The sequence below is a fragment of the Salmo salar genome, chromosome 07 (assembly GCF_965601325.2).
Source record: "Salmo salar chromosome 07, fSalSal1, whole genome shotgun sequence".
In the NCBI taxonomy this organism is placed as follows: Eukaryota; Metazoa; Chordata; class Actinopteri; order Salmoniformes; family Salmonidae; genus Salmo; species Salmo salar.
The window spans coordinates 61,812,013-61,839,937 of NC_138297.1; the positions used below are offsets into that span (position 1 = coordinate 61,812,013).

A 27,925-nucleotide genomic window follows, 5' to 3' on the forward strand; every position below is an offset into this window, starting at 1 on the left:
TTATACAGCAACACAGCCAGTGTTAGTTAAGGGGTGTTATACAGCAACACACCCAGACTGAGTGTTAGATAGGGGATGTTACACAGCAACACAGACAGACAGGGTGTTAGTTAGGGGATGTTATACAGCAACACAGACAGACAGGGTGTTAGTTAGGGGATGTTATACAGCAACACAGACAGACAGGGTGTTAGATAGGGGATGTTATACAGCAACACACCCAGACTGAGTGTTAAGATAGGGGATGTTATACAGCAACACATCCCAGACTGAGTGTTAGATAGGGGATGTTATACAGCAACACACCCAGACTGAGTGTTAGATAGGAGATGTTATACAGCAACACATCCCAGACTGAGTGTTAGATGGAGATGTTATACAGCAACACACCCAGACTGAGTGTTAGATAGGAGATGTTATACAGCAACAGTAGTTGTTGCAGTAGTAGTAGAAGTAGTAGCAGTAGTAGTAGTAATAGCAGTAGTAGTAGTAATACTCATTGGTGGAAAAAGTACCCAAGTGTCATACTTAATTAAGTAAAAGTAGAGATACCTTAATAGAAAATGACTCAGTAGGGATGACCAGGGATTTTTCTCTTGATAATTGTGTGAATGTGACCCTTTTCCTGTCCTGCTAAGCATTCAAAATGTAACGAGTACTTTTGGGTGTCAGGGAAAATGTATGGAGCAAAAAGTACATTATTTTCTTTAGGAATGTAGCGAAGTAAAAGTAAAAGTTGTCAAAAATATAAATGGTAAAGTACACATACCCCCCAAAAAAACTAATTAAGTAGTACTTTAAAGTATTTTACACCACTGTTAATAGTAGTAGCAGTAGTAGTAGCAATAATTGTAGTAGCAGTAGTAGTAGTAGAAACAGTATTAGTAGTAGTAGTAGCAGTAGTAGTCAGTAATAAATTGTTAAATGAAAAGAACAGTGAGTTTAGCCATATACAGTGGGGGGGAAAAGTATTTGATCCCCTGCTGATTTTGTACATTTGCCCACTGACAAAGAAAGGATCAGTCTATAATTTTAATGGTAGGTTTATTTGAACAGTGAGAGACAGAATAACAACAACAATATCCAGAAAAACGCATGTCAGAAATGTTATAAATTGATTTGCATTTTAATGAGGGAAATAAGTATTTGACCCCCTCTCAATCAGAAAGATTTCTGGCTCCCAGGTGTCTTTTTTTATACAGGTAACGAGCTGAGATTAGGAGCACACTCTTAAAGGGAGTGCTCCTAACCGCAGCTTGTTACCTGTAAAAAAGACACCTGTCCACAGAAGCAATCAATAAATCAGATTCCAAACTCTCCACCATGGCCAAGACCAAAGAGCTATCCAAGGATGTCAGGGACAAGATTGTAGACCTACACAAGGCTGGAATGGGCTACAAGACCATCGCCAAGCAGCTTGGTGAGAAGGTGACAACAGTTGGTGCGATTATTCGCAAATGGAAGAAACACAAAAGAACTATCAATCTCCCTCAGCCTGGGGCTCCATGCAAGATCTCACCTCATGGAGTTGCAATGATCATGAGAACGGTGAGGAATCAGCCCAGAACTACACGGGAGGATCTTGTCAATGATCTCAAGGCAGCTGGGACCATAGTCACCAAGAAAATAATTGGTAACACACTACGCCGTGAAGGACTGAAATCCTGCAGCACCAGCCCTCTCTATCATGTATCACTCAGCACTCTCTATCATCTATGACTCAGCCCTCTCTATCATGTATCACTCAGCCCTCTCTATCATGTATGACTCAGCCCTCTCTATCATGTATGACTCAGCCCTCTCTATCATGTATGACTCAGCCCTCTCTATCATGTATGACTCAGCCCTCTCTATCATGTATCACTCAGCCCTCTCTATCATGTATGACTCAGCCCTCTCTATCATGTATCACTCAGCCCTCTCTATCATGTATCACTCAGCCCTCTCTATCATGTATGACTCAGCCCTCTCTATCATGTATGACTCAGCCCTCTCTATCATGTATGACTCAGCCCTCTCTATCATGTATCACTCAGCCCTCTCTATCATGTATCACTCAGCCCTCTCTATCATATATGACTCAGCCCTCTCTATCATGTATGACTCAGCCCTCTCAAATCAAATGTTATTGGTCACATACACATGGTTAGCAGATGTTATTGCGAGTGTAGTGAAATGCTTATGCTTCTAGATCCGACAGCGCAGCAGTATCTAACAGGTGATATCTAACAATTCCACAACAAATCCTAATTCTTATTCACAATGACGGCCTACCCCGGCCAATTGTTCGCCGCCCTATGGGACTCGCCAATCATGGCCGGATGTGATGCAGCCTGGATTTGAACCAGGTACACCTCTTCCACTGAGATGCAGTGTCTTAGACCACTGCGCCACTCAGTAGCTCAAATAGCACCTTATTCCCTACATAGTGCACTACTTTTATCCATAGCCCCAGGGGCCCCTACTGTGGATATTTAATTATACCAGTTCTGACTTAAACTCACTAATGACCAGGGGCATTTTGTCATCCCTGGGAAGATCTCAATTGCATACTCCTTCTCAAAACCCATTGAAGGAGAAGGTTAGAGGAGGTGGGACTTCTGGCTTTCTCATCAAATGGGTTTTGGTAAGAGGAGAGGAAGCGAGGAGTATGCAATTGAAATCCCTGTCTGTCCTTCAAATGAGACGTTAGGCCGTCCAATGGGTTTCCTTCAACTGAGGCATTAGGCTGTCCAATGGGTTTCCTTCAACTGAGGCGTTAGGCTGTCCAATGGGTTTCCTTCAACTGAGGTGTTAGGCTGTCCAATGGGTTTCCTTCAACTGAGGTGTTAGGCTGTCCAATGGGTTTCCTTCAACTGAGGCGTTAGGCCGTCCAATGGGTTTCCTTCAACTGAGGCGTTAGGCTGTCCAGTGGGTTTCCTTCAACTGAGGTGTTAGGCCGTCCAATGGGTTTCCTTCAACTGAGGCGTTAGGCTGTCCAGTGGGTTTCCTTCAACTGAGGTGTTAGGCCGTCCAATGGGTTTCCTTCAACTGAGGTGTTAGGCCGGCCAATGGGTTTCCTTCAACTGAGGTGTTAGGCTGTCCAATGGTTTCCTTCAACTGAGGTGTTAGGCTGTCCAATGGTTTCCTTCAACTGAGGTGTTAGGCTGTCCAATGGGTTTCCTTCAACTGAGGTGTTAGGCTGTCCAATGGGTTTCCTTCAACTGAGGTGTTAGGCTGTCCAATGGGTTTCCTTCAACTGAGGTGTTAGGCTGTCCAATGGGTTTCCTTCAACTGAGGTGTTAGGCTGTCCACTGGTGGTGAAAAAGTGTATGTCAACTGTCCCATTAGATAATGACTCCATGACACAATATATGTATCTAGTTTTCTTTCTATTCATGAGAACATCATATAACATTTAACAAACAAACTGCAGGAAAATACAGGACAATAGTAAACAAAACCAACAAGAATGTCAAAGCAACTCAAACCAATGTCCTACTACATTCTAAGACATATAAAGAACATACATTAAAAAAACTATATATACACACACATATTCACTGAGTGTATAAAACATTAATAATACCTTCCTAATATAGATATTAAAATGTTTTAAACCTGTTTCCTCCCCTTCATCTACACTGATGGATTTAACAAGTGACATCAATAAGGGATCATAGCTTTCACCTGGTCAGTCTACAGTATGTCAAAGAGAGAGGTGTTCATAATGTTTTGTACACTCAGTGTATATACTTAATTTCATTAAAACAAAGACAATTAAAAAAGTACATACTGTATTTGTCAACACAACATGTAGTGATATAAAACCCAAACTACACTGACCTGACAACCTGTAAAAAACATTTCAGCCTGAGCCAAGTGCATGAAAGTGAGTAAATATGCTTCTTTCTAGAACTCCAGAGAAAGTAGAGAGATGACAATAAGCTTTGTCACTTTGTCTGATTGATAGAATGTAGTTTAGAATACAATATCCTGAGTGTTAGTCTGTTACTGCTTTCTTGTCAACTAATTTTTTACATGACAATGAATGACAAGGGGATGTTCTCAATTGCATATTCCTCAAGTCCTCGTCTCCTTCTCAAAAACCATTGGAGGAGAAGGTCAGAGGGAAGAGAAGGAGACGGGGAGAGTGGGTGTGAGGAGTATGCAATTGAGAATGCAACTCTTCCAGTTTACATATGAAGTTTAGAATGAGAATGTTTTTTGTCGGGAAATTATTATTCTGGGTAAAAAAAACACTCAAGGTAATGGTTTAAAACTAGATAGAAAGTATGTAGACATTATAATGGACCTATATTTTTTTAAATAACTGCCCTTTTTCTGGCCCAGAAATTGATTTCGACAAACAAATCAGTCCCCAAAAATCCTGTTGGGCCCTTGAGACAAAAAGTTTGCCCATGACCGCTTTAGAACACATTCTAAAGTTTAGAATGGATCTCTGCGACTTTAGAACACATTCTAGAAATGTAGAATGGATCTCTGTGACTTTAGAACACATTCTAGAGTTTAGAATGTGTTCTAAAGTAACAGAAATACATTCTAGGGTTTAGAATGGATCTCTGTGACTTTAGAACACATTCTAGAGTTTAGAATGGATCTCTGTGACTTTAGAACACATTCTAGAGTTTAGAATGGATCTCTGTGACTTCAGAACACATTCTAGAGTTTAGAATGGATCTCTGTGACTTTAGAACACATTCTAGAGTTTAGAATGGATCTCTGTGACTTTAGAACATTCTAGCATTTAGAATGTATTTCTGTGGATGCGGTCCTGTTCCATCTGAGACTTGGCCTTCTTCTTGAGCAGCAGGATGTGTTCAGAAAACTCCCTCACAGCCCCCTGGCCTGCAGCACTGTGGCAGGAGTATTTAGCAGCATTGATCGCCACCACTGGGGCGTCCCGGGGTACTGCACTCAGCCCAGCCAGGTTCAGACAGTCAACATCTGGAGCATCATTACCTGTAGGAGGGAGAGATGGAGGGATGAAATGGAGGTGTGAGATTAGTTTTAATTTAGAAGGTGGTTATGGAAGTATTCTAAGAATGAGCTGATCGTGGACTACAGGAAAAGGCGGGCCGAACAGGCCACCATTAACATTGATGGGGCTGTAGTGGAGCGGGTCGAGAGTTTCAAGTTCCTTGGTGTCCATATCACCAACAAACTATCATGGTCCAAACACACCATGACAGTCGTAAAGAGGGCACGACAACACCTTTTCCCCCTCAGCAGAATGAAAAGATTTGGCATGGGTCCCCAGATCCTCAAAACGTTCTACAGCTGCACCATCGAGAGCATCGTGACCGGTTGCATCACCACCTGGTATGGGAACTGCTCTGCATCTGAACGTAAAGTGCTACAGAGGGTAGTGCGTACGGCCCAGTACATCACTGGGGCCAAGCTTCCTGCCATCCAGGACCTATATACTAAAGGAAAGAGGAAAGGCCCAAAAAATTGTCAATGACCAGTTACCCAAGTCATAGAGTGTTCTCTCTGCTACCGCATGGCAAGCGGTACCGGAGCGCCAAATCTAGGACCAAAAGGCTCCTTAACAGCTTCTACCCCCAAGCCATAAGACTGCTCAACAATTAATCAAATGGCTACCACATTATTTACATTGACACCCCCCCATTTGTTTTGTACACTGCTGCAACTCGCTGTTTATTATCTATGCATAGTCACTTTACCCCCACCTACATGTACATGTACAAATTACCTCCACTAACCTGTACCCCCGCACATTGACTCCTGTACCCCCTGTATATAGCCTCATTAATGTTATTTTATTTTGTAAATTTTTATTATTTTTAACTTTAGTTTATTTGGTAAATATTTTCTTAACTCCTTGAACTGCATTGTTGGTTAAGGGCTCGTAAGTAAGCATTTCATGGTAAGGTCTACACTTGAATTCGGTGCATGTGAAAAAAAGTTCGATTTGATTAGTATGTTGCATCAACATAACATGAAAAAAAATCAAGGAAAAATACGGGATGATTTAAGGAAATAATATAAATATATATTTCATGAATAGTTTCCCATTTTGGGCTTTGGGAAATCAGAGAAATGTTACTCAGTTGAAATTGAATCCCAAATTCTCCAGGATTTGACTGCTGGCACCTACTTTCTCACCTTAACCATAAATATTCAGTAACTGGCGGTGGCATGCAAATTAACTCCGAACAATGTCAGTAGTTTTCTACAGTGGTAGTCTAGTATACACGCAGAGGGGAAATAGAGAGCCACTTTACAAATGATCACTTAACCAAAACTGGACTCTGAATAAAATATACAAAATAGTTTCTCCCCGTCTCTCCTTACTAATAGATACTCTATTTAATCAGACAGTTTCTCCCTGTCTCTCCTTACTAATAGATACTCTATTTAATCAGACAGTTTCTCCCCGTCTCTCCTTACTAATAGAGGAGCTATTTAATCAGACAGTTTCTCCCTGTCTCTCCTTACTAATAGATACTCTATTTAATCAGACAGTTTCTCCCTGTCTCTCCTTACTAATAGATACTCTATTTAATCAGACAGTTTCTCCCTGTCTCTCCTTACTAATAGATACTCTATTTAATCAGACAGTTTCTCCCTGTCTCTCCTTACTAATAGATACTCTATTTAATCAGACAGTTTCTCCCTGTCTCTCCTTACTAATAGATACTCTATTTAATCAGACAGTTTCTCCCTGTCTCTCCTTACTAATAGATACTCTATTTAATCAGACAGTTTCTCCATGTCTCTCCTTACTAATAGATACTCTATTTAATCAGACAGTTTCTCCCTGTCTCTCCTTACTAATAGATACTCTATTTAATCAGACAGTTTCTCCCTGTCTCTCCTTACTAATAGATACTCTATTTAATCAGACAGTTTCCCCCTGTCTCTCCTTACTAATAGATACTCTATTTAATCAGACAGTTTCTCCCTGTCTCTCCTTACTAATAGATACTCTATTTAATCAGACAGTTTCTCCCTGTCTCTCCTTACTAATAGAGGAGCTATTTAATCAGACAGTTTCTCCCTGTCTCTCCTTACTAATAGATACTCTATTTAATCAGACGGTTTCTCCCTGTCTCTCCTTACTAATAGATACTCTATTTAATCAGACAGTTTCTCCCTGTCTCTCCTTACTAATAGATACTCTATTTAATCAGACAGTTTCTCCCTGTCTCTCCTTACTAATAGATACTCTATTTAATCAGACAGTTTCTCCCTGTCTCTCCTTACTAATAGATACTCTATTTAATCAGACAGTTTCCCCCTGTCTCTCCTTACTAATAGATACTCTATTTAATCAGACAGTTTCTCCCTGTCTCTCCTTACTAATAGATACTCTATTTAATCAGACAGTTTCTCCCTGTCTCTCCTTACTAATAGAGGAGCTATTTAATCAGACAGTTTCTCCCTGTCTCTCCTTACTAATAGATACTCTATTTAATCAGACGGTTTCTCCCTGTCTCTCCTTACTAATAGATACTCTATTTAATCAGACAGTTTCTCCCTGTCTCTCCTTACTAATAGATACTCTATTTAATCAGACAGTTTCTCCCTGTCTCACCTTACTAATAGAGGAGCTATTTAATCAGACAGTTTCCCCCTGTCTCTCCTTACTAATAGATACTCTATTTAATCAGACAGTTTCTCCCTGTCTCTCCTTACTAATAGATACTCTATTTAATCAGACAGTTTCTCCCTGTCTCTCCTTACTAATAGATACTCTATTTAATCAGACAGTTTCTCCCTGTCTCTCCTTACTAATAGAGGAGCTATTTAATGAGACAGTTTCTCCCTGTCTCTCCTTACTAATAGATACTCTATTTAATCAGACAGTTTCTCCCTGTCTCTCCTTACTAATAGATACTCTATTTAATCAGACAGTTTCTCCCTGTCTCTCCTTACTAATAGATGCTCTATTTAATCAGACAGTTTCCCCCTGTCTCTCCTTACTAATAGATACTCTATTTAATCAGACAGTTTCCCCCCGTCTCTCCTTACTAATAGATACTCTATTTAATCAGACAGTTTCTCCCTGTCTCTCCTTACTAATAGATACTCTATTTAATCAGACAGTTTCCCCCTGTCTCTCCTTACTAATAGATACTCTATTTAATCAGACAGTTTCTCCCTGTCTCTCCTTACTAATAGATACTCTATTTAATCAGACAGTTTCTCCCTGTCTCTCCTTACTAATAGATACTCTATTTAATCAGATAGTTTCTCCCTGTCTCTCCTTACTAATAGATACTCTATTTAATCAGACAGTTTCCCCCTGTCTCTCCTTACTAATAGATACTCTATTTAATCAGACAGTTTCCCCCCGTCTCTCCTTACTAATAGATACTCTATTTAATCAGACAGTTTCTCCCTGTCTCTCCTTACTAATAGATACTCTATTTAATCAGACAGTTTCCCCCTGTCTCTCCTTACTAATAGATACTCTATTTAATCAGACAGTTTCTCCCTGTCTCTCCTTACTAATAGATACTCTATTTAATCAGACAGTTTCTCCCTGTCTCTCCTTACTAATAGATACTCTATTTAATCAGACAGTTTCCCCCTGTCTCTCCTTACTAATAGATACTCTATTTAATCAGACAGTTTCTCCCTGTCTCTCCTTACTAATAGATACTCTATTTAATCAGACAGTTTCTCCCTGTCTCTCCTTACTAATAGATACTCTATTTAATCAGACAGTTTCTCCCTGTCTCTCCTTACTAATAGATACTCTATTTAATCAGACAGTTTCCCCCTGTCTCTCCTTACTAATAGATACTCTATTTAATCAGACAGTTTCTCCCTGTCTCTCCTTACTAATAGATACTCTATTTAATCAGACAGTTTCCCCCTGTCTCTCCTTACTAATAGATACTCTATTTAATCAGACAGTTTCTCCCTGTCTCTCCTTACTAATAGATACTCTATTTAATCAGACAGTTTCTCCCTGTCTCTCCTTACTAATAGATACTCTATTTAATCAGACAGTTTCCCCCTGTCTCTCCTTACTAATAGATACTCTATTTAATCAGACAGTTTCTCCCTGTCTCTCCTTACTAATAGATACTCTATTTAATCAGACAGTTTCCCTCTGTCTCTCCTTACTAATAGATACTCTATTTAATCAGACAGTTTCTCCCTGTCTCTCCTTACTAATAGATACTCTATTTAATCAGACAGTTTCCCCCTGTCTCTCCTTACTAATAGATACTCTATTTAATCAGACAGTTTCTCCCTGTCTCTCCTTACTAATAGATACTCTATTTAATCAGACAGTTTCTCCCTGTCTCTCCTTACTAATAGATACTCTATTTAATCAGACAGTTTCTCCCTGTCTCTCCTTACTAATAGATACTCTATTTAATCAGACAGTTTCTCCCTGTCTCTCCTTACTAATAGATACTCTATTTAATCAGACAGTTTCTCCCTGTCTCTCCTTACTAATAGATACTCTATTTAATCAGACAGTTTCTCCCTGTCTCTCCTTACTAATAGATACTCTATTTAATCAGACAGTTTCTCCCTGTCTCTCCTTACTAATAGATACTCTATTTAATCAGACAGTTTCTCCCTGTCTCTCCTTACTAATAGATACTCTATTTAATCAGACAGTTTCTCCCTGTCTCTCCTTACTAATAGATACTCTATTTAATCAGACAGTTTCTCCCTGTCTCTCCTTACTAATAGATACTCTATTTAATCAGACAGTTTCTCCCTGTCTCTCCTTACTAATAGATACTCTATTTAATCAGACAGTTTCTCCCTGTCTCTCCTTACTAATAGATACTCTATTTAATCAGACAGTTTCCCCCTGTCTCTCCTTACTAATAGATACTCTATTTAATCAGACAGTTTCTCCCTGTCTCTCCTTACTAATAGATACTCTATTTAATCAGACAGTTTCTCCCTGTCTCTCCTTACTAATAGATACTCTATTTAATCAGACAGTTTCCCCCTGTCTCTCCTTACTAATAGATACTCTATTTAATCAGACAGTTTCCCCCTGTCTCTCCTTACTAATAGATACTCTATTTAATCAGACAGTTTCTCCCTGTCTCTCCTTACTAATAGATACTCTATTTAATCAGACAGTTTCTCCCTGTCTCTCCTTACTAATAGATACTCTATTTAATCAGACAGTTTCCCCCTGTCTCTCCTTACTAATAGATACTCTATTTAATCAGACAGTTTCCCCCTGTCTCTCCTTACTAATAGATACTCTATTTAATCAGACAGTTTCTCCCCGTCTCTCCTTACTAATAGATACTCTATTTAATCAGACAGTTTCTCCCTGTCTCTCCTTACTAATAGATACTCTATTTAATCAGACAGTTTCCCCGTCTCTCCTTACTAATAGATACTCTATTTAATCAGACAGTTTCTCCCTGTCTCTCCTTACTAATAGATACTCTATTTAATCAGACAGTTTCTCCCTGTCTCTCCTTACTAATAGATACTCTATTTAATCAGACAGTTTCTCCCTGTCTCTCCTTACTAATAGATACTCTATTTAATCAGACAGTTTCCCCCTGTCTCTCCTTACTAATAGATACTCTATTTAATCAGACAGTTTCCCCCTGTCTCTCCTTACTAATAGATACTCTATTTAATCAGACAGTTTCTCCCTGTCTCTCCTTACTAATAGATACTCTATTTAATCAGAGTTTCCCCCTGTCTCTCCTTACTAATAGATACTCTATTTAATCAGACAGTTTCCCCTGTCTCTCCTTACTAATAGATACTCTATTTAATCAGACAGTTTCTCCCTGTCTCTCCTTACTAATAGATACTCTATTTAATCAGACAGTTTCTCCCTGTCTCTCCTTACTAATAGATACTCTATTTAATCAGACAGTTTCTCCCTGTCTCCCCTTACTAATAGATACTCTATTTAATCAGACAGTTTCCCCCTGTCTCTCCTTACTAATAGATACTCTATTTAATCAGACAGTTTCTCCCTGTCTCTCCTTACTAATAGATACTCTATTTAATCAGACAGTTTCTCCCTGTCTCTCCTTACTAATAGATACTCTATTTAATCAGACAGTTTCTCCCTGTCTCTCCTTACTAATAGATACTCTATTTAATCAGACAGTTTCCCCCTGTCTCTCCTTACTAATAGATACTCTATTTAATCAGACAGTTTCTCCCTGTCTCTCCTTACTAATAGAGGAGCTATTTGGTGAGTTCTATGTGGTGAGTTCAGAATCCGGGCATCAAAGATTATACCTGTTTTTCTGCAGATCACAAATCATACTCTTGAATTGATTGTTTTCTATTCTCACGCACATTTTTAGTATGTACGTCACTCCAATACAAATATTGCCTGCGACGCTTTCAGATCATAATCCCCTGGTTACCCAAGTGGATGTGAGCTTTAAGGTAAATAAAACAAAACGTTGGCGTTTTGATACGACCCTTCTACACATCCAATTGTTCATGGCTAAATTTCTATTTACATTCTTAGCAAAAAACAAGGACTCTGTAGAGGACCCAAGGTTTACATGGATGGCTACTAAAGGGTTAATCACAGACTTATCTTCTTTTGTATCTCACCTCAATAAAGCTAGGAATCACAGAATCAAGTTATTGGAGAAAAAAATCTAAATCACTTCAACAAAACCTGAAAAGGAATTACTCAAATAATGTCAGAAAGGATTTGAGGGTGGTTAAACTGGAACTGAATGATTTATTAAGGAGGAGAGCTGAGTTCATCATGCATAGAGTGAGGCAGAACTATCATTTTAATGGGAGCAAACCAAGCAGGCTTCTAGCCTTAAAATTGAAACAACGTGAATCTTGTACTTCTATAGAATCTATTTAATCCCCAGTTAAAGGCTTACTTTCTGATCCACAGGAAATTAATGCAACATTTCAGTCTTTTTACCAGGAGTTATATACATCTTCTATCCAGTTTGAACCAGACAAATGCAGTTTTTAGATAATCTTGATTTGCCTGTATCAGAGGAGAAGCAATCTGTGGATCTGGGCATTCCACCTGAGCTGTTACTACATTTTTGGGGCATTTTAGGGCCGGTATTATTGGAGTAAATTCATTCGGCCATCGACAAGGTTTTTTTTCATGAGCATACTAATCTCTCTACTGCCAAAGAAAGGGAACGATCACACCGACACCGAATGGGTGGAATGGTGTGTAAATAATAAAGGGGAAAAAGTGTAATGTTATTTTTATGATTGTATTGCCCTTGTGACACAATTAATAAAAAATAAAAAAAGAGAGATAAGGAGGGGTGAGAGGAGAGATAAGGAGGGGTGAGAGGAGAGAAATGGAGGGGTGAGAGGAGAGGGGTGAGAGGAGAGAAATGGAGGGGTGAGAGGAGAGGGGTGAGAGGAGAGAAATGTGGGAGTGAGAGGAGAGAAATGTGGGAGTGAGAGGAGAGAAATGTGGGAGTGAGAGGAGAGAAATGGAGGGGTGAGAGGAGAGAAATGTGGGAGTGAGAGGAGAGAAATGGAAGGGTGAGAGGAGAGAAATGGAGGGGTGAGAGGAGAGAAATGTGGGAGTGAGAGGAGAGAAATGGAGGGGTGAGAGGAGAGAAATGGAGGGGTGAGAGGAGAGAAATGTGGGAGTGAGAGGAGAGAAATGGAGGGGTGAGAGGAGAGAAATGTGGGAGTGAGAGGAGAGAAATGGAGGGGTGAGAGGAGAGAAATGGAGGGGTGAGAGGAGAGAAATGGAGGGGTGAGAGGAGAGAAATGGAGGGGTGAGAGGAGAGAAATGGAGGGGTGAGAGGAGAGAAATGTGGGAGTGAGAGGAGAGAAATGGAGGGGTGAGAGGAGAGAAATGTGGGAGTGAGAGGAGAGAAATGGAGGGGTGAGAGGAGAGAAATGGAGGGGTGAGAGGAGAGAAATGGAGGGGTGAGAGGAGAGAAATGGAGGGGTGAGAGGAGAGAAATGGAGGGGTGAGAGGAGAAAGATAAGGAGGTGGGAAACAGGGAATGAGGAGATACTGTTCCATAACAAGGCATAGTATGGTCACCTTGACAATCACAATCAGGTTCTGGTTCAAACTTCACTGTTGACATTTACTGTCTGATAGTTTCATTGATACGTGGTTATCAAACACCGCTGCTATGGTCACATTCCTGAGAGATATCTAGCCTATTATACCTGACATTTTCAACCTCTCCCTGTCTGAGTCTGTAATACAAACATATTTCTAGCAGACCACCATAGTCCCTGTGCCCAAGAACACTAAGGTAACCTGCCTAAATGACTACCGACCCGTAGCACTCACGTCTGTAGCCATGAAGTGCTTTGAAAGGCTGGTCATGGCTCACATCAACACCATTATCCCAGAAACCCTAGACCCACTCCAATTTGCATACCACCCCAACAGATGCACACATGATGCAATCTCTATTGCACTCCACTCTGCCCTTTGCCACCTGGGCAAAAGGAACACCTATGTGAGAATGCTATTCATTGACTACAGCTCAGCGTTCAACACCATAGTACCCTCAAAGCTTATCACTAAGCTAAGGACCCCGGGACTAAACACCTCCCTCTGCAACTGGATCCTGGACTTCCTGACGGGCTGCCCCCATGTGGTAAGAGTAGGTAGCAACACATCCGCCACGCTGATCCTCAACACGGGGGCCCCTCAGGGGTAAGTGCCCAGTCCCCTCCTGTACTCCCTATTTACTTATGACTGCACGGCCAGGCACGACTCCAACACCATCATTAAGTTTGCCGATGACACAACAGTGGTAGGCCTGATCACCGACAACGATGAGACAGCCTATAGGGAGGAGTTTAGGGACCTGGCCGTGTGGTGCCAGGACAACAACCTCTCCCTCAACGTGATCAAAACAAAGGAGATGATTGTGGACTACAGCAAAAGGAGGACCGAGCATGCCCCCATTCTCATCAACGGGCTGTAGTGGAGCAGGTTGAGAGCTTCAAGTTCCTTGGCGTTCACATCACCAACAAACTAACATGGTCCAAGCACACCAAGACAGTCGTGAAGAGGGCACAACAAAACCTATTCCCCCTCAGGAGACTGAAAAGATTTGGCATGGGTCCTCAGATCCTCAAAAGGTTTTACAGCTGCACCATCAAGAGCATCACTGCCTGGTATGGCAACTGACCGCCTCCAACCGCAAGGCACTACAGAGGGTAGTGCGTACGGCCCAGTACATCACTGGGGCTAAGCTTCCTGCCATCCAGGACCTCTATTTTTTATTTTATTTTACCTTTATTTAACTAGGCAAGTCAGTTAAGAACAAATTCTTATTTTCAATGACAGCCTAGGAACATTGCCGGTTAACTGCCTTGTTCAGGGGCAGAACGACAGATTTTTACCTTGTCAGCTCGGGGATTCGATTACAAGTCCAACGCTCTAACCACTAGGCTACCTGCCGCCCCAATATACCAGGTGGTGTCAGAGGAAGGCCCTAAATATTGTCAAAGACTCCAGCCAGCCTAGTCATAGACTGTTCTCTCTGCTACTGCACGGCAAGCAGGACCGGAGCGCCAAGTTAAGGTCCAAGAGGCTTCTAAACAGCTTCTACCCCCAAGCCATAAGACTCCTGAACATCTAATCAAATGTCTACCCAGACTATGTGCATTGCCCTCTCCCCCCCTCTTTTACGCCGCTGCTACTCTGATATTATCTATGCATAGTCACTTTAATAACTCTACCTACATGTACATATTACCTCAATTACCTCGACTAACCGGTGCCCCTGTACCGGTACCCCTCTATATAGCCTCGCTATTGTTATTTTACTGCTGTTCTTTAATTATTTGTTACTTTAATTTCTTATATTATAACTGCATAGTTGGTTAAGGGCTTGTATGTAATAATTTCCCTGTAAGGTTACACCTGTTGTATTTGGCGCATGTGACAAAATAACATTTGATTTGATTTCCATCTCAGAAGGGCTCCAAATAAATACCTTCATACGTTTTGATTGACATGAACGCACAAGTATTACTCAAAATAGAAGGTTAAGAACCTTGAGATTCCACTATATTACAAACTGTAGTATAAAACTAAAATGAATTAGTAATAGTAGTACTATTTGTAGTAGCAGTAGTAGTTGTATATTGTTAATTGAAAAGAACAGTGAGTTTACCCATATAGGCGACCTCCTTCCAGTCCAGATCCTTGTCGTCCATCATGGCTTTGACCTCACCCTGGATGTCCTTGCCCAGCTGCCTGACCTCGCAGCCTGTCCTCTGGGACAGCTTGTCAGCCAGGGCCTTGGTCACAGGGTCCTCACTGGATGAGATCAAGATCACCTGGAGGAGACAGAATAAAACAAATGTTTATACTCTGTGTTTTCTCTACGTGAGCTCTGTGTTTTCTCTACGGGAGCTCTGTGTTTTCTCTACGGGAGCTCTGTGTTTTCTCTACGGGAGCTCTGTGTTTTCTCTACGGGAGCTCTGTGTTTTCTCTACGGGAGCTCTGTGTTTTCTCTACGGGAGCTCTGTGTTTTCTCTACGGGAGCTCTGTGTTTTCTCTACGGGAGCTCTGTGTTTTCTCTACGGGAGCTCTGTGTTTTCTCTACGGGAGCTCTGTTTTCTACGGGAGCTCTGTTTTCTACGGGAGCTGTTTTCTATGTATTGTACAGACTGAGTGTAATGAGGAAATATTAGTTCATATTCAGTTCAGAGGGATTAACACAATGTTTAACATACAGTATTTAGAGTTCTGTAATACAAATCATTCCCAGTGTTCTGTTTGTAACATTCTGTAACGGCTTGTCTGTTGTGTGGCGGAAAGAAGCGCAGGAAGCAGCGAACACTGTGTGGTAATTTTAATAAACCACAAGCACAAAATAAAAGGTTTCCCAACAACAGGGAAAATACACTCGACAAGCAGTCGAACAAAACGCAGTCGACACACAGAAAGACAATCCCGCACAATAGGGAGCGGACCAGCTGAACTAAATAGCCCTCTTAATGACTAACTCAGGGCAGGTGAGAAAACATAAAAAAAGGGAAAAACAAAAAGGGAATCGGTGGTAGCTAATAGGCCGGTGACGACGACCGCCGAGCACCACCCGAGCAGGAGGGGGCGCCACCGTCAGTAGGAATCGTGACACATTCAAGGTGCAGGTTGATAGTGAATGTTATGGATTATTGTCTTATCTGTTGATAGTGATTAACACCAGACTGGATGTACCAGGTCTGAGGACACACTGACTATTCACTGTTGTATTATATTGACATTGTGTGAACACTGTTGATTCTGTAGCAGCTGGACAAGTCACCGCCTTTTGTTTTGTCTTCCCACAAGCCTCCGGGCTGGTGTTTACAGAACATGTGGTGCTGTCTGATTAGGATAGAAAGGGTCTGTCTCCAAGAGGCTGGTGTTTACAGAACATGTGGTGCTGTCTGATTAGGATAGAAAGGGTCTGTCTCCAAGAAGCTGGTGTTTACAGAACATGTGGTGCTGTCTGATTAGGATAGAAAGGGTCTGTCTCCAAGAGGCTGGTGTTTACAGAACATGTGGTGCTGTCTGATTAGGATAGAAAGGGTCTGTCTCCAAGAGGCTGGTGTTTACAGAACATGTGGTGCTGTCTGATTAGGATAGAAAGGGTCTGTCTCCAAGAGGCTGGTGTTTACAGAACATGTGGTGCTGTCTGATTAGGATAGAAAGGGTCTGTCTCCAAGAAGCTGGTGTTTACAGAACATGTGGTGCTGTCTGATTAGGATAGAAAGGGTCTGTCTCCAAGAGGCTGGTGTTTACAGAACATGTGGTGCTGTCTGATTAGGATATAAAGGGTCTGTCTCCAAGAGGCTGGTGTTTACAGAACATGTGGTGCTGTCTGATTAGGATAGAAAGGGTCTGTCTCCAAGAGGCTGGTGTTTACAGAACATGTGGTGCTGTCTGATTAGGATAGAAAGGGTCTGTCTCCAAGAGGCTGGTGTTTACAGAACATGTGGTGCTGTCTGATTAGGATATAAAGGGTTTGTCTCCAAGAGGCTGGTGTTTACAGAACATGTGGTGCTGTCTGATTAGGATAGAAAGGGTCTGTCTCCAAGAGGCTGGTGTTTACAGAACATGTGGTGCTGTCTGATTAGGATAGAAAGGGTCTGTCTCCAAGAGGCTGGTGTTTACAGAACATGTGGTGCTGTCTGATTAGGATAGAAAGGGTCTGTCTCCAAGAGGCTGGTGTTTACAGAACATGTGGTGCTGTCTGATTAGGATAGAAAGGGTCTGTCTCCAAGAGGCTGGTGTTTACAGAACATGTGGTGCTGTCTGATTAGGATAGAAAGGGTCTGTCTCCAAGAGGCTGGTGTTTACAGAACATGTGGTGCTGTCTGATTAGGATATAAAGGGTCTGTCTCCAAGAGGCTGGTGTTTACAGAACATGTGGTGCTGTCTGATTAGGATAGAAAGGGTCTGTCTCCAAGAGGCTGGTGTTTACAGAACATGTGGTGCTGTCTGATTAGGATAGAAAGGGTCTGTCTCCCAAGATACATTTTCTCTGCTTATGGACTGGAGGTGTCTGTCTCCCTGTTGCAACTTTAATGAACCAGAATGATTTTTGATTGACTTTACCAATGACTGCTCTCCTTTTTGTTCACCTGGAAATTCCTATTACAACAGACATTACAACATAGACAATACAACATAGACATTACAACATAGACATTACAACATAGACATTACAACATAGACAATACATTCATTTGTGGTAGCAGTCGTTGTAAAAAAGTATCTTTATCTCTACTCCCTCTCTCTACAGTGAGTGTGTGTGTGTGTGTGTGTCAGTGTTTGTTCTGTATGTACAGTATCTGTACCTCCACTCCCTCTCTCTGCAGTGTGTTTGTTCTGTATGTACAGTATCTGTACCTCCACTCCCTCTCTCTGCAGTGTGTTTGTTCTGTATGTACAGTATCTGTACCTCCACTCCCTCTCTCTGCAGCATGCGGATACCCATAGTATCTCTGGTGTTGACTGAGACCATCTCCTCTCCAGAGACAGAGATGAGGACGCGGCCGTCAGTCAGACAGCCTGAGACTTTACACAGCAGCAGACGCACCACCTCAGGCTTGTCCAGGCCAAAGTAACCAAACCTGGAGAGGAACAACACACAGGGAAATACACCTCAGGCTTGTCCAGACCAAAGTAACCAAACCTGGAGAGGTACAACACACACAGGGAAATACACCTCAGGCTTGTCCAGACCAAAGTAACCAAACCTGGAGAGGTACAACACACACAGGGAAATACATTTGGACAACCACTCCTCTGTGTTACAGCATTGTTCATTGTGTTGCTTTACCACAAAATCTAATTATATTTCAAGTGCATTCAAATAAACACTTTCTGAGAGAGAGAGAGAGAGAGAGAGAGAGAGAGAGAGAGAGAGAGAGAGAGAGAGAGAGAGAGAGAGAGAGAGAGAGAGAGAGAGAGAGAGAGAGAGAGAGAGAGAGAGAGGTGGTTCAGAGTGAATGACTTGAACAGAGTGTGAACTTGAAATTCTAGGTCAATGATTTCAGACTACCTCAGTACTCTCTGTTCTGCAACGGGCCAGTCGATATCCACATCAATATCCACACTGTACTCTGGCAGCATCTCATAATAAGCCCACTTCCCCCCCTGAGAAAGACAACAACACAAAGGGCATTTCTATTAGCATTTAAAACAACACCAGTTGACAATAGAATATCTAGTAGTATCACAGATCAGTCCATCTCTCAGTGTGTATGTTGTTTCTAGTCAGGCTCAGATCCACTGAATGAATAAACGTTATTGATCCCCTGAGAGGAATAGTGTTCATCACCAGCAACAGACATACACATCAGGACCTGTATTCATAAAGCGTCTTAGAGTAGGGCTGCTGATCTAGGATCAGGTCCTCCCTGTCCATATAGACGTATTCATAATGATTGAAAAGGGAAAACTGATCCTAGACCAGCACTCCTATCCTGAAACGCTTTGTGACTATGGGCCCTGATGGGGTATAGTGCCAGTTACCTGCAGGCCTCTCTCTATCATCGCTCTGGTATAAATGTAGAAAGATCCGTTCTCACACAGCTCTCCATCCCAGTCCTGTCTCCGGGGCCTGTTAGACGGGTCTAAGTTCAGAGGCTGGGTGGCTACACTACCTGAACAGGAGAGAGAACACATAATCAATGTTATAGGTCATAACTACAAACCAGACGACTTCCTGGTCAGGAGAAAAACTAATTTGTCTAAAAACCCCACTTCTCTCTATTGTGATACACAGTGATTAGTGGTGGATGGAGTTACTTCCATGTAATGTGCTTGTGAAAGGTACTATATTTACAGTTGGAAGTTTACATACACCTTAGCCAAATACATTTAAACTCCGTTTTTCACAATTCCTGACATTTAATCCAAGTAAAAAGACCCTGTCTTAGGTCAGTTAGGATCACTTTATTTTAAGAATGTGAAATGTCAGAATAATAGTAGAGAGAATGATTTATTTCAGCTAGAATTTCTTTCATCACATTCCCAGTGGGTTAGAAGTTTACATACACTCAATTAGTATCTGGTAGCATTGCCTTTAAATTGTTTAACTTGGGTCAAACGTTTCGGGTAGCCTTCCACAAGCTTCCCACAATAAATTGTGTGAATTTTGGCCCATTCCTCCTGACAGAGCTGGTGTAACTGAGTCAGGTTTGTAGGCCTCCTGGCACAAGCTTTTTCAGTTCTGCCCACAAATTTTCTATGGGATTGAGGTCAGGGCTTTGTGATGGCCACTCCAATACCTTGACTTCATTGTCCTTAAGTCTTTTTGCCACAACTTTGGAAGTATGCTTGGGGTCATTGTCCATTTGGAAGACCCATTTACAACCAAGCTTTAACTTACTGACTGATGTCTTGAGATGATGTTTCAATATATCAAAATAATTTTCCTACCCCATGATGCCATCTATTTTGTGAAGTGAACCAGTCCCTCCTGCAGCAAAGCACCCCCACAACATGATGCTGCCACCCCTGTGCTTCACGGTTTGGATGGTGTTCTTCGGCTTGTAAGCCTCCCCCTTTTTCCTCCAAACATAACATAACTTTCCTAGGGTTGGGTTTAGGTTTATGGTATTTCAACTGTATATGTTAGTCATTTAGCAGACGATCTTATAAACACAATCGATTATCATTGAGCATTAGCATCTTACATCAAGATATGATGGGTAGGTGTTTTCAAACACAAAATATGGCCAAACAGTTCTATTTTTGTTTCATCAGACCAGAGGACATTTCTCCAAAAAATACGATCTTTGTCCCCATGTGCAGTTGCAAACCATAGTCTGGCTTTTTTATGGCGGTTTTGGAGCAGTGGCTTCTTCCTTGCTGAGTGGCCTTTCAGGTTATGTCGATATAGGACTCGTTTTACTGTGAATATAGATACTTTTGTACATGTTTCCTCCAGCATCTTCACAAGGTCCTTTACTGTTGTTCTGGGATTGATTTGCACTTTTCGCACCATAGTACATGCATCTCTAGGAGACAGAACGCGTCTCCTTCCTGAGCGGTATGACAGCTGCGTGGTCCCATGGTGTTTATACTTGCATACTATTGTTTGTATAGATGAGCGTGGTACCTTCAGGCATTTGGAAATTGCTCCCAAGGATGAAGCAGACTTGTGGAGGTCTAGAATTTTTTTTCTGAGGTCATGGCTGATTTCTTTTTATATTCCCATGATGTCAAGCAAAGAGGCACTGAGTTTGAAGGTAGGCCTTGAAATACATCCGCAGGTACACCTCCAATTGACTCAAATTATGTCAATTAGCCTATCAGAAGCTTCTAAAGCCATGACATCATTTTCTGGAATTTTCCAAGCTGTTTAACAGCACAGTCAACTTAGTGTATGTAAACTTCTGACCCACTGGAATTGTGATACAGTGAATTATAAGTGAAATAATCTGTCTGTAAACAATTGTTGGAAAAATGACTTGTGTCATGCACAAAGTAGATGTCCTAACCGACTTGCCAAAACTATAGTTTGTTAACAAGAAATTTGTGGAGTGGTTGAAAAATGAGTTTTAATGACTCCAACCTAAGTGTATGTAAACTTCCGACTTCAACTGTACATGTTAGTCATTTAGCAGACGCTCTTATAAACACAATCCTTTATCATTGAGCATTAGCATCTTACATCAAGATATGATGGGTAGGTGTTTTCAAACACAAAACATCTACGGCACTAGAGTTTTTCCTGGCTTTGGTCACATGGTCAGGACAAACTCCTGACCCTACTTATAAAGTGATGGACAGTTTTTCCTCAGGCAGTGTAGAGAAAATGTTATATGCTGTACACATTGTGTTCTTTCTCAAGGCTGGCATGTTCTGTAAACTGTCTGACAATGAGAATTGTTGTTTTGTGTCATTAAGTTGTGATGTGCTTATGGTTTGTTCACAGGGTGCGGGTCAAGCAGAAGAGGAACTAGATACAAGATAATAGCCTCTCTCACTCTCCCACCCTGATACTCATTCCTTGTATCTGTGTCTGCTTAGTCATGCTTAGGAAACTTGTGCAGCAGTTTAAAGGACAAGTGAAGGGACTGACCCTTCAGATCTCCTGACAGACCTGTACATTAAGTTTGTTGGAACCTCTCCAGTTAACTGATAATAAGTGTACGGTCCTAAACATAACACATGGCTATCCTGTACCTCCTTTCTTCACCTCCTGCCAGCGGAAGTGGTGTTCTCGGACCACAGAGAAGACGGACGTGAAGCCCTGCTTGGTGATCATCTCCAGGGCCTCCTTCAGGTGGAAGGGGTGCAGGCAGGGAGACGTGGCCTGGATGTGACAGATCACATCCACCTCTGGAGGAGGACAACACAACACAAAATATATTTGATTTATCCATTATTTAATCAGGTAGCCACATATGATATGACATGAATAAATCTACATGGTTACTGTTGACATCTGTATGTATGGAGTAGGTCCCACTTCATTTGGATAGCCCCCTATTCATGGATTGACTATAGCCGCTCTCACTCTATCAACAATCTACCACCTGAAACTCTGTTAATACCAGACGTGCTTCTACATCTGCATTGCTTACTCTTTTGGGTTTTAGGCTGGGTTTCTGGATAAGCACTTTGTGACTTCTGCTGACATAAAACGGGGCTTTATAAACAAATGTGATTGACTGATTGATATGCAACACTTTCCTGGGGTTGGAATTAGGGTTATGGTATTAGAAATTGAATTAAAAGAAAACAGCATGTGAGCATTATCATGTGAGCAAGATCAGGGGTGCACAACTGTGCAGGGGGCACAATAACTGTCACTGATTGGCTGGAGAGTGGTGAGTCAGACCACACACCTGGTTTCCCAGACTGGTGTTCTCAGGTTCTGATTAAAAAGCAGGAAGGAAAAACAGCAGCATGCTCTGCGGCCCTGGAGGTCGTATGGTTCAAGTGTCTCGGAGTTGGAGTGCTGATTTAGCTCATAGATCACAACAAATAAGACTACATGGACAGGGGGGACCTGATCCCAGATCAGTATTCCTACTCTGAGATGCTTGATACATGCCGTCCCAGAGCCTTAGCCAAGCTAGCTTGATTCCTCACGCCTCCCTCCTTGGCTCCTTCTCAAAGCACATTGGAGCAGAAGATCTGAGGTTCCTCCACTCAGATCTCCTCCTCTAATGCATTTTGAGAAGGAGGCAAGGAGAGGAGGAATGAGGACATGAGGAGTCAAGGAAATACAATTGACGTTCACCCCCTACCTGGGTTTAATCGGACGAATTCCTGGATGGTGTCGAGAGAGCTGGAGGAGTCTTTGGACACCTCTGGGCTCCTGCGGTGAACCTGAGCTCCCCATGCCTTGGCCACCTTCTCAATGTCATCATGGTCAGTTGATACCCACACACTGGGAGAAAGAACGGAAGAAGTTGATTCCTCAGGCTTTGTAACAAGTAGGCTACATAAGTGCAATCCAGTCTTGTGTGGCCAAGCCCAAACCTGGGGGTTCATTCAGACAGTACACTAACTTTCAGACAAACTCTCTCAATAAGAATCTGACATGGGTATACATATTTATACAACAAACAGTTAATAATGTATATGTAAGAGTGTAGGTTCTGTCCCTCTCTTCGCCCCAACCTGGGCTCGAACAGGGACCCTTGCACACATCAACAACTGACACCCACGAAGCATCGTTACCCATCGCGCCACAAAAGCCGCGGCCCTTGCAATGCAAGGGGAAACCCTACTTCAAGTCTATTAGCGCGCACCACCGCTAACTAACTAGCCATTTCACATCGGTTACATATAGTTATGACCAGGAGTTAAAGTAGATGTAATTTCTTCCCAGTTTGGAACCTCCTATGTGTGAACATGCGTGTACTAAAACAATGTATGGGCCTAACAGGACCGTCTCTGGACGTTCTGCTGCCCTAGGCAAGACAAAAAATTGCCGTCCCCCTCCTTTCCCCCTAAACTAGAATAGTGTAATGGAGGGGTTGGCAATAGGTTTGGCCTTAAGGACAGTTTTTTTCTCAGCTAATAGTCGGTAGAACAGAACATAATAGCGGCCCCATTCATGATTACGCTACAAATTAAACTCATTTTAACACATCTGGTTACTAGGCTATATAATGTCAATAACATATCCTAATATTTTCAATCTGATTACACTGCTAAAATCACTAATGTCTCTATTAAATTATTTTGTTATTTTCCTATTTTGCGTTGATTGGGGTAAAACAGCTTGCAATCAAGACAAAATGTCATTCTGAAAAAGTTTCAAAAGAAAGGTGGAAAATGCAAATAGAAGTTTCCGGGAAGAATGGACAGAGGAATAAGTATTCTTACCAAATTTCTCCAATATCAAACCAGAGTGTCTTGTTTGCAACGAACCGGTTACTGTTTGCAAATCATTAAATATTAGACATCCTTATGAATCTAAGCATGGCAGTTTCAAAAGTTACCTTTCCATCCAGACAGAGGCTCGACGAAGCCGGCAACTCATCCGTTGCTTAACTCAACAACATAATTGCTTCCCTAAAAGCTGCCTGAGTTTAAACATATTCTCTTTTCAGAAAGTGAAAAGCTCAATTAAAAGGGATAGAATAGCAATCATTGTTTTGCGGCAGAATAATGTGAGGTGTTATGTGTTGTTGTGGGTGCGTCTTGGTTAGTTTAGCTCGGGAAATGCCGCACTAGTCAGACTTCCGCTCTAGATGTGCCGGCCGTGGATCCAGAATCCCAATTAATTCAATAGCATCTCTGTGGGCCTAGTCATAAAGATTTGTCATTTGACTTTTAAAATGTATTACTTTTTATTGTGGCAGAAACACAACCAGTCAATGACGTTTGCATCTGATCGTTTACAATCCCATCCACACGCAACATATTTCCAACCTCCAAACAGTGGTGAATGGAAAGAGAGACATCTGTTACACAAAACACCCAGGGGCGGAAATCCCGGGGGGGACACGACCCCCCCATCCTTGGAAAAATATGATTTGTCCCCCCCAATATATCACTGAAACATAACTATGTAATTTAAATAATATTAATAATACGCAATGAAAGCAATTGTGCTGATTATAGACACTTAATAGTCTGTTTTTAAGTTTCAAAAGATTGCGACCCCCCCACCCTTTGCCTCACAATGTTTTGATCCACTGCCAGTTCCTTAGTTGGCAAGGTAACAGAGGGGTCGTATCTACTGTCTGAAAGGCACTCAATGAACGTAACTGAAGTGAGGTTAATCCAGTCAATCGCGCACACACACTAGCTGAATATGCAGAGCTAGCGCGCAAATATGAACTATTAAGCTAGCTAGTACCTATTCCATTTATGTGGCCTCGTCAAAGATGGAATCTTTGCTATCGTCAATTTATTCCAAGATCAGCATGCAGATGATGTAAGTTAGTGCTTCAAAGTCCCTGCGATAACGTTAGCGATAAACTGAAGTCCAAATTGAACAGAACTACACTCTCTTCTACCATTGTCTTAAATATATTTAATGGTCTCGTTGCAAAAGCTAAATTGTCGCAAGGGAACTTTTATTTATTTATTTATTTTATTTCACCTTTATTTAACCCGGGTAGCAAAGATTATAGCAAACACCACTGAAACGGAATTGGTGCTCGCTAGCTTTGCAAATTCAGCTATTGTTGGAAGCCAGCCAATATGAAACAAACTATTAAAATTACAAAAGGTTGCAGCATATGTTGTGTAAATGGTGAACTCATACAGCTGTCAACTCTTGTCATTTTAATCCATTTCACATTTGCTAGCTACCTTTTAGATCAAAGCCCAAATAGAATGATAAAAGATAAGATGATAGAAGCCCATCTCCTACTGTAAATAACCTACACACTGTGTGTGTGTGTAGCCAGCCAGCCAGCCAGGTAGAAAAATGGCAGAAAAATAAAAGACGGACATCAGAGTATTTTTCAGTACACCAAAACACAAAGTAAGAACCCTAGTAGCCTAATATCTCAAAGACTAGTTGATAAAATGTTCATAAGAAAGAAATGAAATTCTAATGGAAATGTTTCACAATGATGTCATTAGGCAGAGCAGGCAACAGATGGCACACAGACAGCAGAGTTGGGGACAGATATGCAGGGACAGACTGGCAGAGACAGGGAGTCTCAGGTAAGTTTGTTGAGTCTTTGTTTGGCAACATTATGAAAGGTTCTCAATTTTTTTGACTTGTAAAATAGGAACATAATTGGAAAATGCCATGGATACCCCCACTCTCAACTTAAACTGGTGACTGAACTAAGATTTGTTAAAGGCAATGGTATTGCTGTTGTGATTAGTTGTGTAGTTTTGGGTACCGGTAGTTAGGAGTACGGCAAACACCTTATTTCTTTGGTTCCTCAATATACATTTACCATATTACAATGTAGGCTATGTGTTACAGCACTACTTTTGGTGTCCCCCTCAGGAATTGCTCTTGAGAAAATGTCATGTAATTGTCCCCTCCAAAGTGGATATCAGATTTTCGCCCCTGAAAACACCAACAAGTGTATTGACGTTTGGCAAGTCTTACTGTACTTTCTCCCCTGGTTATGACAGATGCATCATCATATGCAACGTTGACTATCACTATCACAATAATATCAGTGTACACAAAACAAGAACGTAACATGCATTTAGTGCAACTAACTAACGTTACTATTAACAAAAGCGTCAGAGCAAGTCCATATACCGTAGCTAGATAAGAAATACATTTGACCAAAGATTTAACCGAATTACCTGTCAAACTGTTTGGAGTCCACTGCAGCTCTCAGAACCCATCCAATGAGGGGGACACCGGCGAGAACTTTGATATTCTTCAGGGGGATCCCCTTACTGCCTCCCCTCGCGAGGATCAGGGCTGCGATGTGTCTCTTCTCACCGCTGTCTTTGATAACCTTTGCTTTTCTGTCTCTCACATCTTCGATGCCCGATATAGTACGTTTTTTAGCAGCAGCCATTGAAAGGATCAGTAGGCAGACAAGAGTCTTGTCAAGACGTGGCGGTAGTCTCAATGTAGCTAATTGCGGTAGCGATGTATAGCAGTCGTCTGAAGTATCTAGCAACTTCTTGCGTTCTAACTCACTGTAACTAGCTAGCTACGTATTTAGGCGTAGACCTAAATACTTAGGCGTAGACCTGCTATCTTTACTCTGAGGTCATTTCAATAACGCTTCCTTTTGTTGCCATAGTAACAAGTTCAATTGAACTATTTAATGAATTTACTCTGGCAACGGGTTAACTGACAATGTCAAGAAAACGATGATCGCGCTTCGATGAGGGGATTCTATCATCTGACCCGGGTTTCCCAGGTCGGAGGAGTTTACTTTGGGTAAAACGTGATTGCATTCATTTTGTAACCGGGCTGCCTCCCGGGCGTGAGCCAGGTTCAAATGCCGTGTTCATGTGCCAGTCGGAAGTAGGAAACTGTAAAATGTCCGACTTGCTAAACGGTTGAACGTGACAGGTGTATAACTACAACCAGGTAGCAAGTCGGAAATGTCAGAGTTTCCTTGTTCCGATTAGTATATGAACGCGGCAAAATCCGCTCAAAACCAGAGTGACGTAACCTAGGCTAGATAAAGCACGTGGGGGAATGAGTCGGATTATGTGTTTTCACATGCAAAAGTCATTGCTTTTTGATAAAAATAAAAACAACGCTTAATCCGCCTTCCCAATGAAAACTGGTTCGAAAATTCGAACATATATTTTATGGAAAAGAGATGTATGTTTCTGGACGATGCACCATGCTGCCTTGTTGATATGCCTTTGATGTGCTGCGGAATCCCAAACCATTCCCTCACCCCTACAAACTCTCTCAGGGCACTCCACTGTCACGTGTTGCTGACTAAACTCCCAGAGAGTGACTAGGGTATCAATAGAGTACCACAGTATAAGTCATAATACCCATAAAACCTAGCGGTCAAACAAGGAAACGGTTCCAATCGTTTTCCCCCCATTCATCTTTCCCATAGCGGATTTTAGAAACACTTCAAATAAGGGCTGTGTTTCATGTAGGCTTACCCTGGCATGACATTTTGATAACCGTGTGAATCTCGATAGGACAAGGTGACTTTGATCAATATATTCGCCTGTATTTACCTCCCAAAAATGAAATGCTAACGCTAGCTGGTAATGTGGCTATCATAAAGAACTACAAATACCATGATGATCTGGATGAGACTGCCGAATCATTAACTATCTAATGTTAGCCAAATGTTGTGATGAATAAATTGGCTAAATATCTTTAAATTGACAATTCTGTGAACCATGGACATCACCAGGACCTGGCTGCAATGGTGTAAAATAATTTGTACCACTTAGTTCATAGAGCTTTGATTAGGTGAAGCTTCCAAAGTCATCCAACCATTATAATCAGGGGTGCTGGTGCAGTGCTATGTCTCGCAAGATCACTTAATGATTCATTAGTATTTTACATAACAAACCGAATGTAATAGCATGATACAGTCAGGCTACTGTTATAAAAAAAATACC

At 41.6% G+C, this 27,925-nt stretch overlaps 1 protein-coding gene across 2 annotated transcripts; it reads right to left on the reverse strand.

Annotated features, from left to right (window-relative positions):
* Window positions 1-1,027: 1,027 nt before the first annotated feature.
* Window positions 1,028-26,735, reverse strand: LOC106590764 (N-acylneuraminate cytidylyltransferase). 2 transcript variants are annotated; one of them, XM_082977831.1, is made up of 9 exons: window positions 26,171-26,735; window positions 22,681-22,823; window positions 21,611-21,766; window positions 18,950-19,080; window positions 18,477-18,571; window positions 18,077-18,107; window positions 17,874-18,014; window positions 15,093-15,258; window positions 1,028-4,962 (listed from the first exon to the last, which is right to left on the reverse strand). In XM_082977831.1, exons 1-9 carry the CDS (start codon window positions 26,389-26,391, stop codon window positions 4,748-4,750), a joined length of 1,299 nt encoding a protein of 432 aa, XP_082833957.1. In that variant the 5' UTR covers window positions 26,392-26,735; the 3' UTR covers window positions 1,028-4,747. The 2 variants fall into 2 exon arrangements, with proteins under 2 accessions (XP_082833957.1, XP_082833958.1); XM_082977832.1 differs by lacking the exon at window positions 18,077-18,107 and having other exon boundaries at window positions 17,874-18,045.
* Between the last annotated feature and the right edge of the window lie 1,190 nt (window positions 26,736-27,925).

Bases quoted from the DNA above. Each gene is read 5' to 3' on its own strand.
- LOC106590764 (XM_082977832.1), bottom strand. From the start codon at position 26,391: ATGGCTGCTGCTAAAAAACGTACTATATCGGGCATCGAAGATGTGAGA. The intron at 21,767-22,680 runs GTAGGGGGTGAA...GTCCTCCTCCAG, and splicing joins ATTCGTCCGATTAAACCCAG to AGGTGGATGTGATCTGTCAC. The intron at 18,046-18,476 runs GTAGTCTGAAAT...GTTCCTCTCCAG, and splicing joins GCAGAACAGAGAGTACTGAG to GTTTGGTTACTTTGGCCTGG.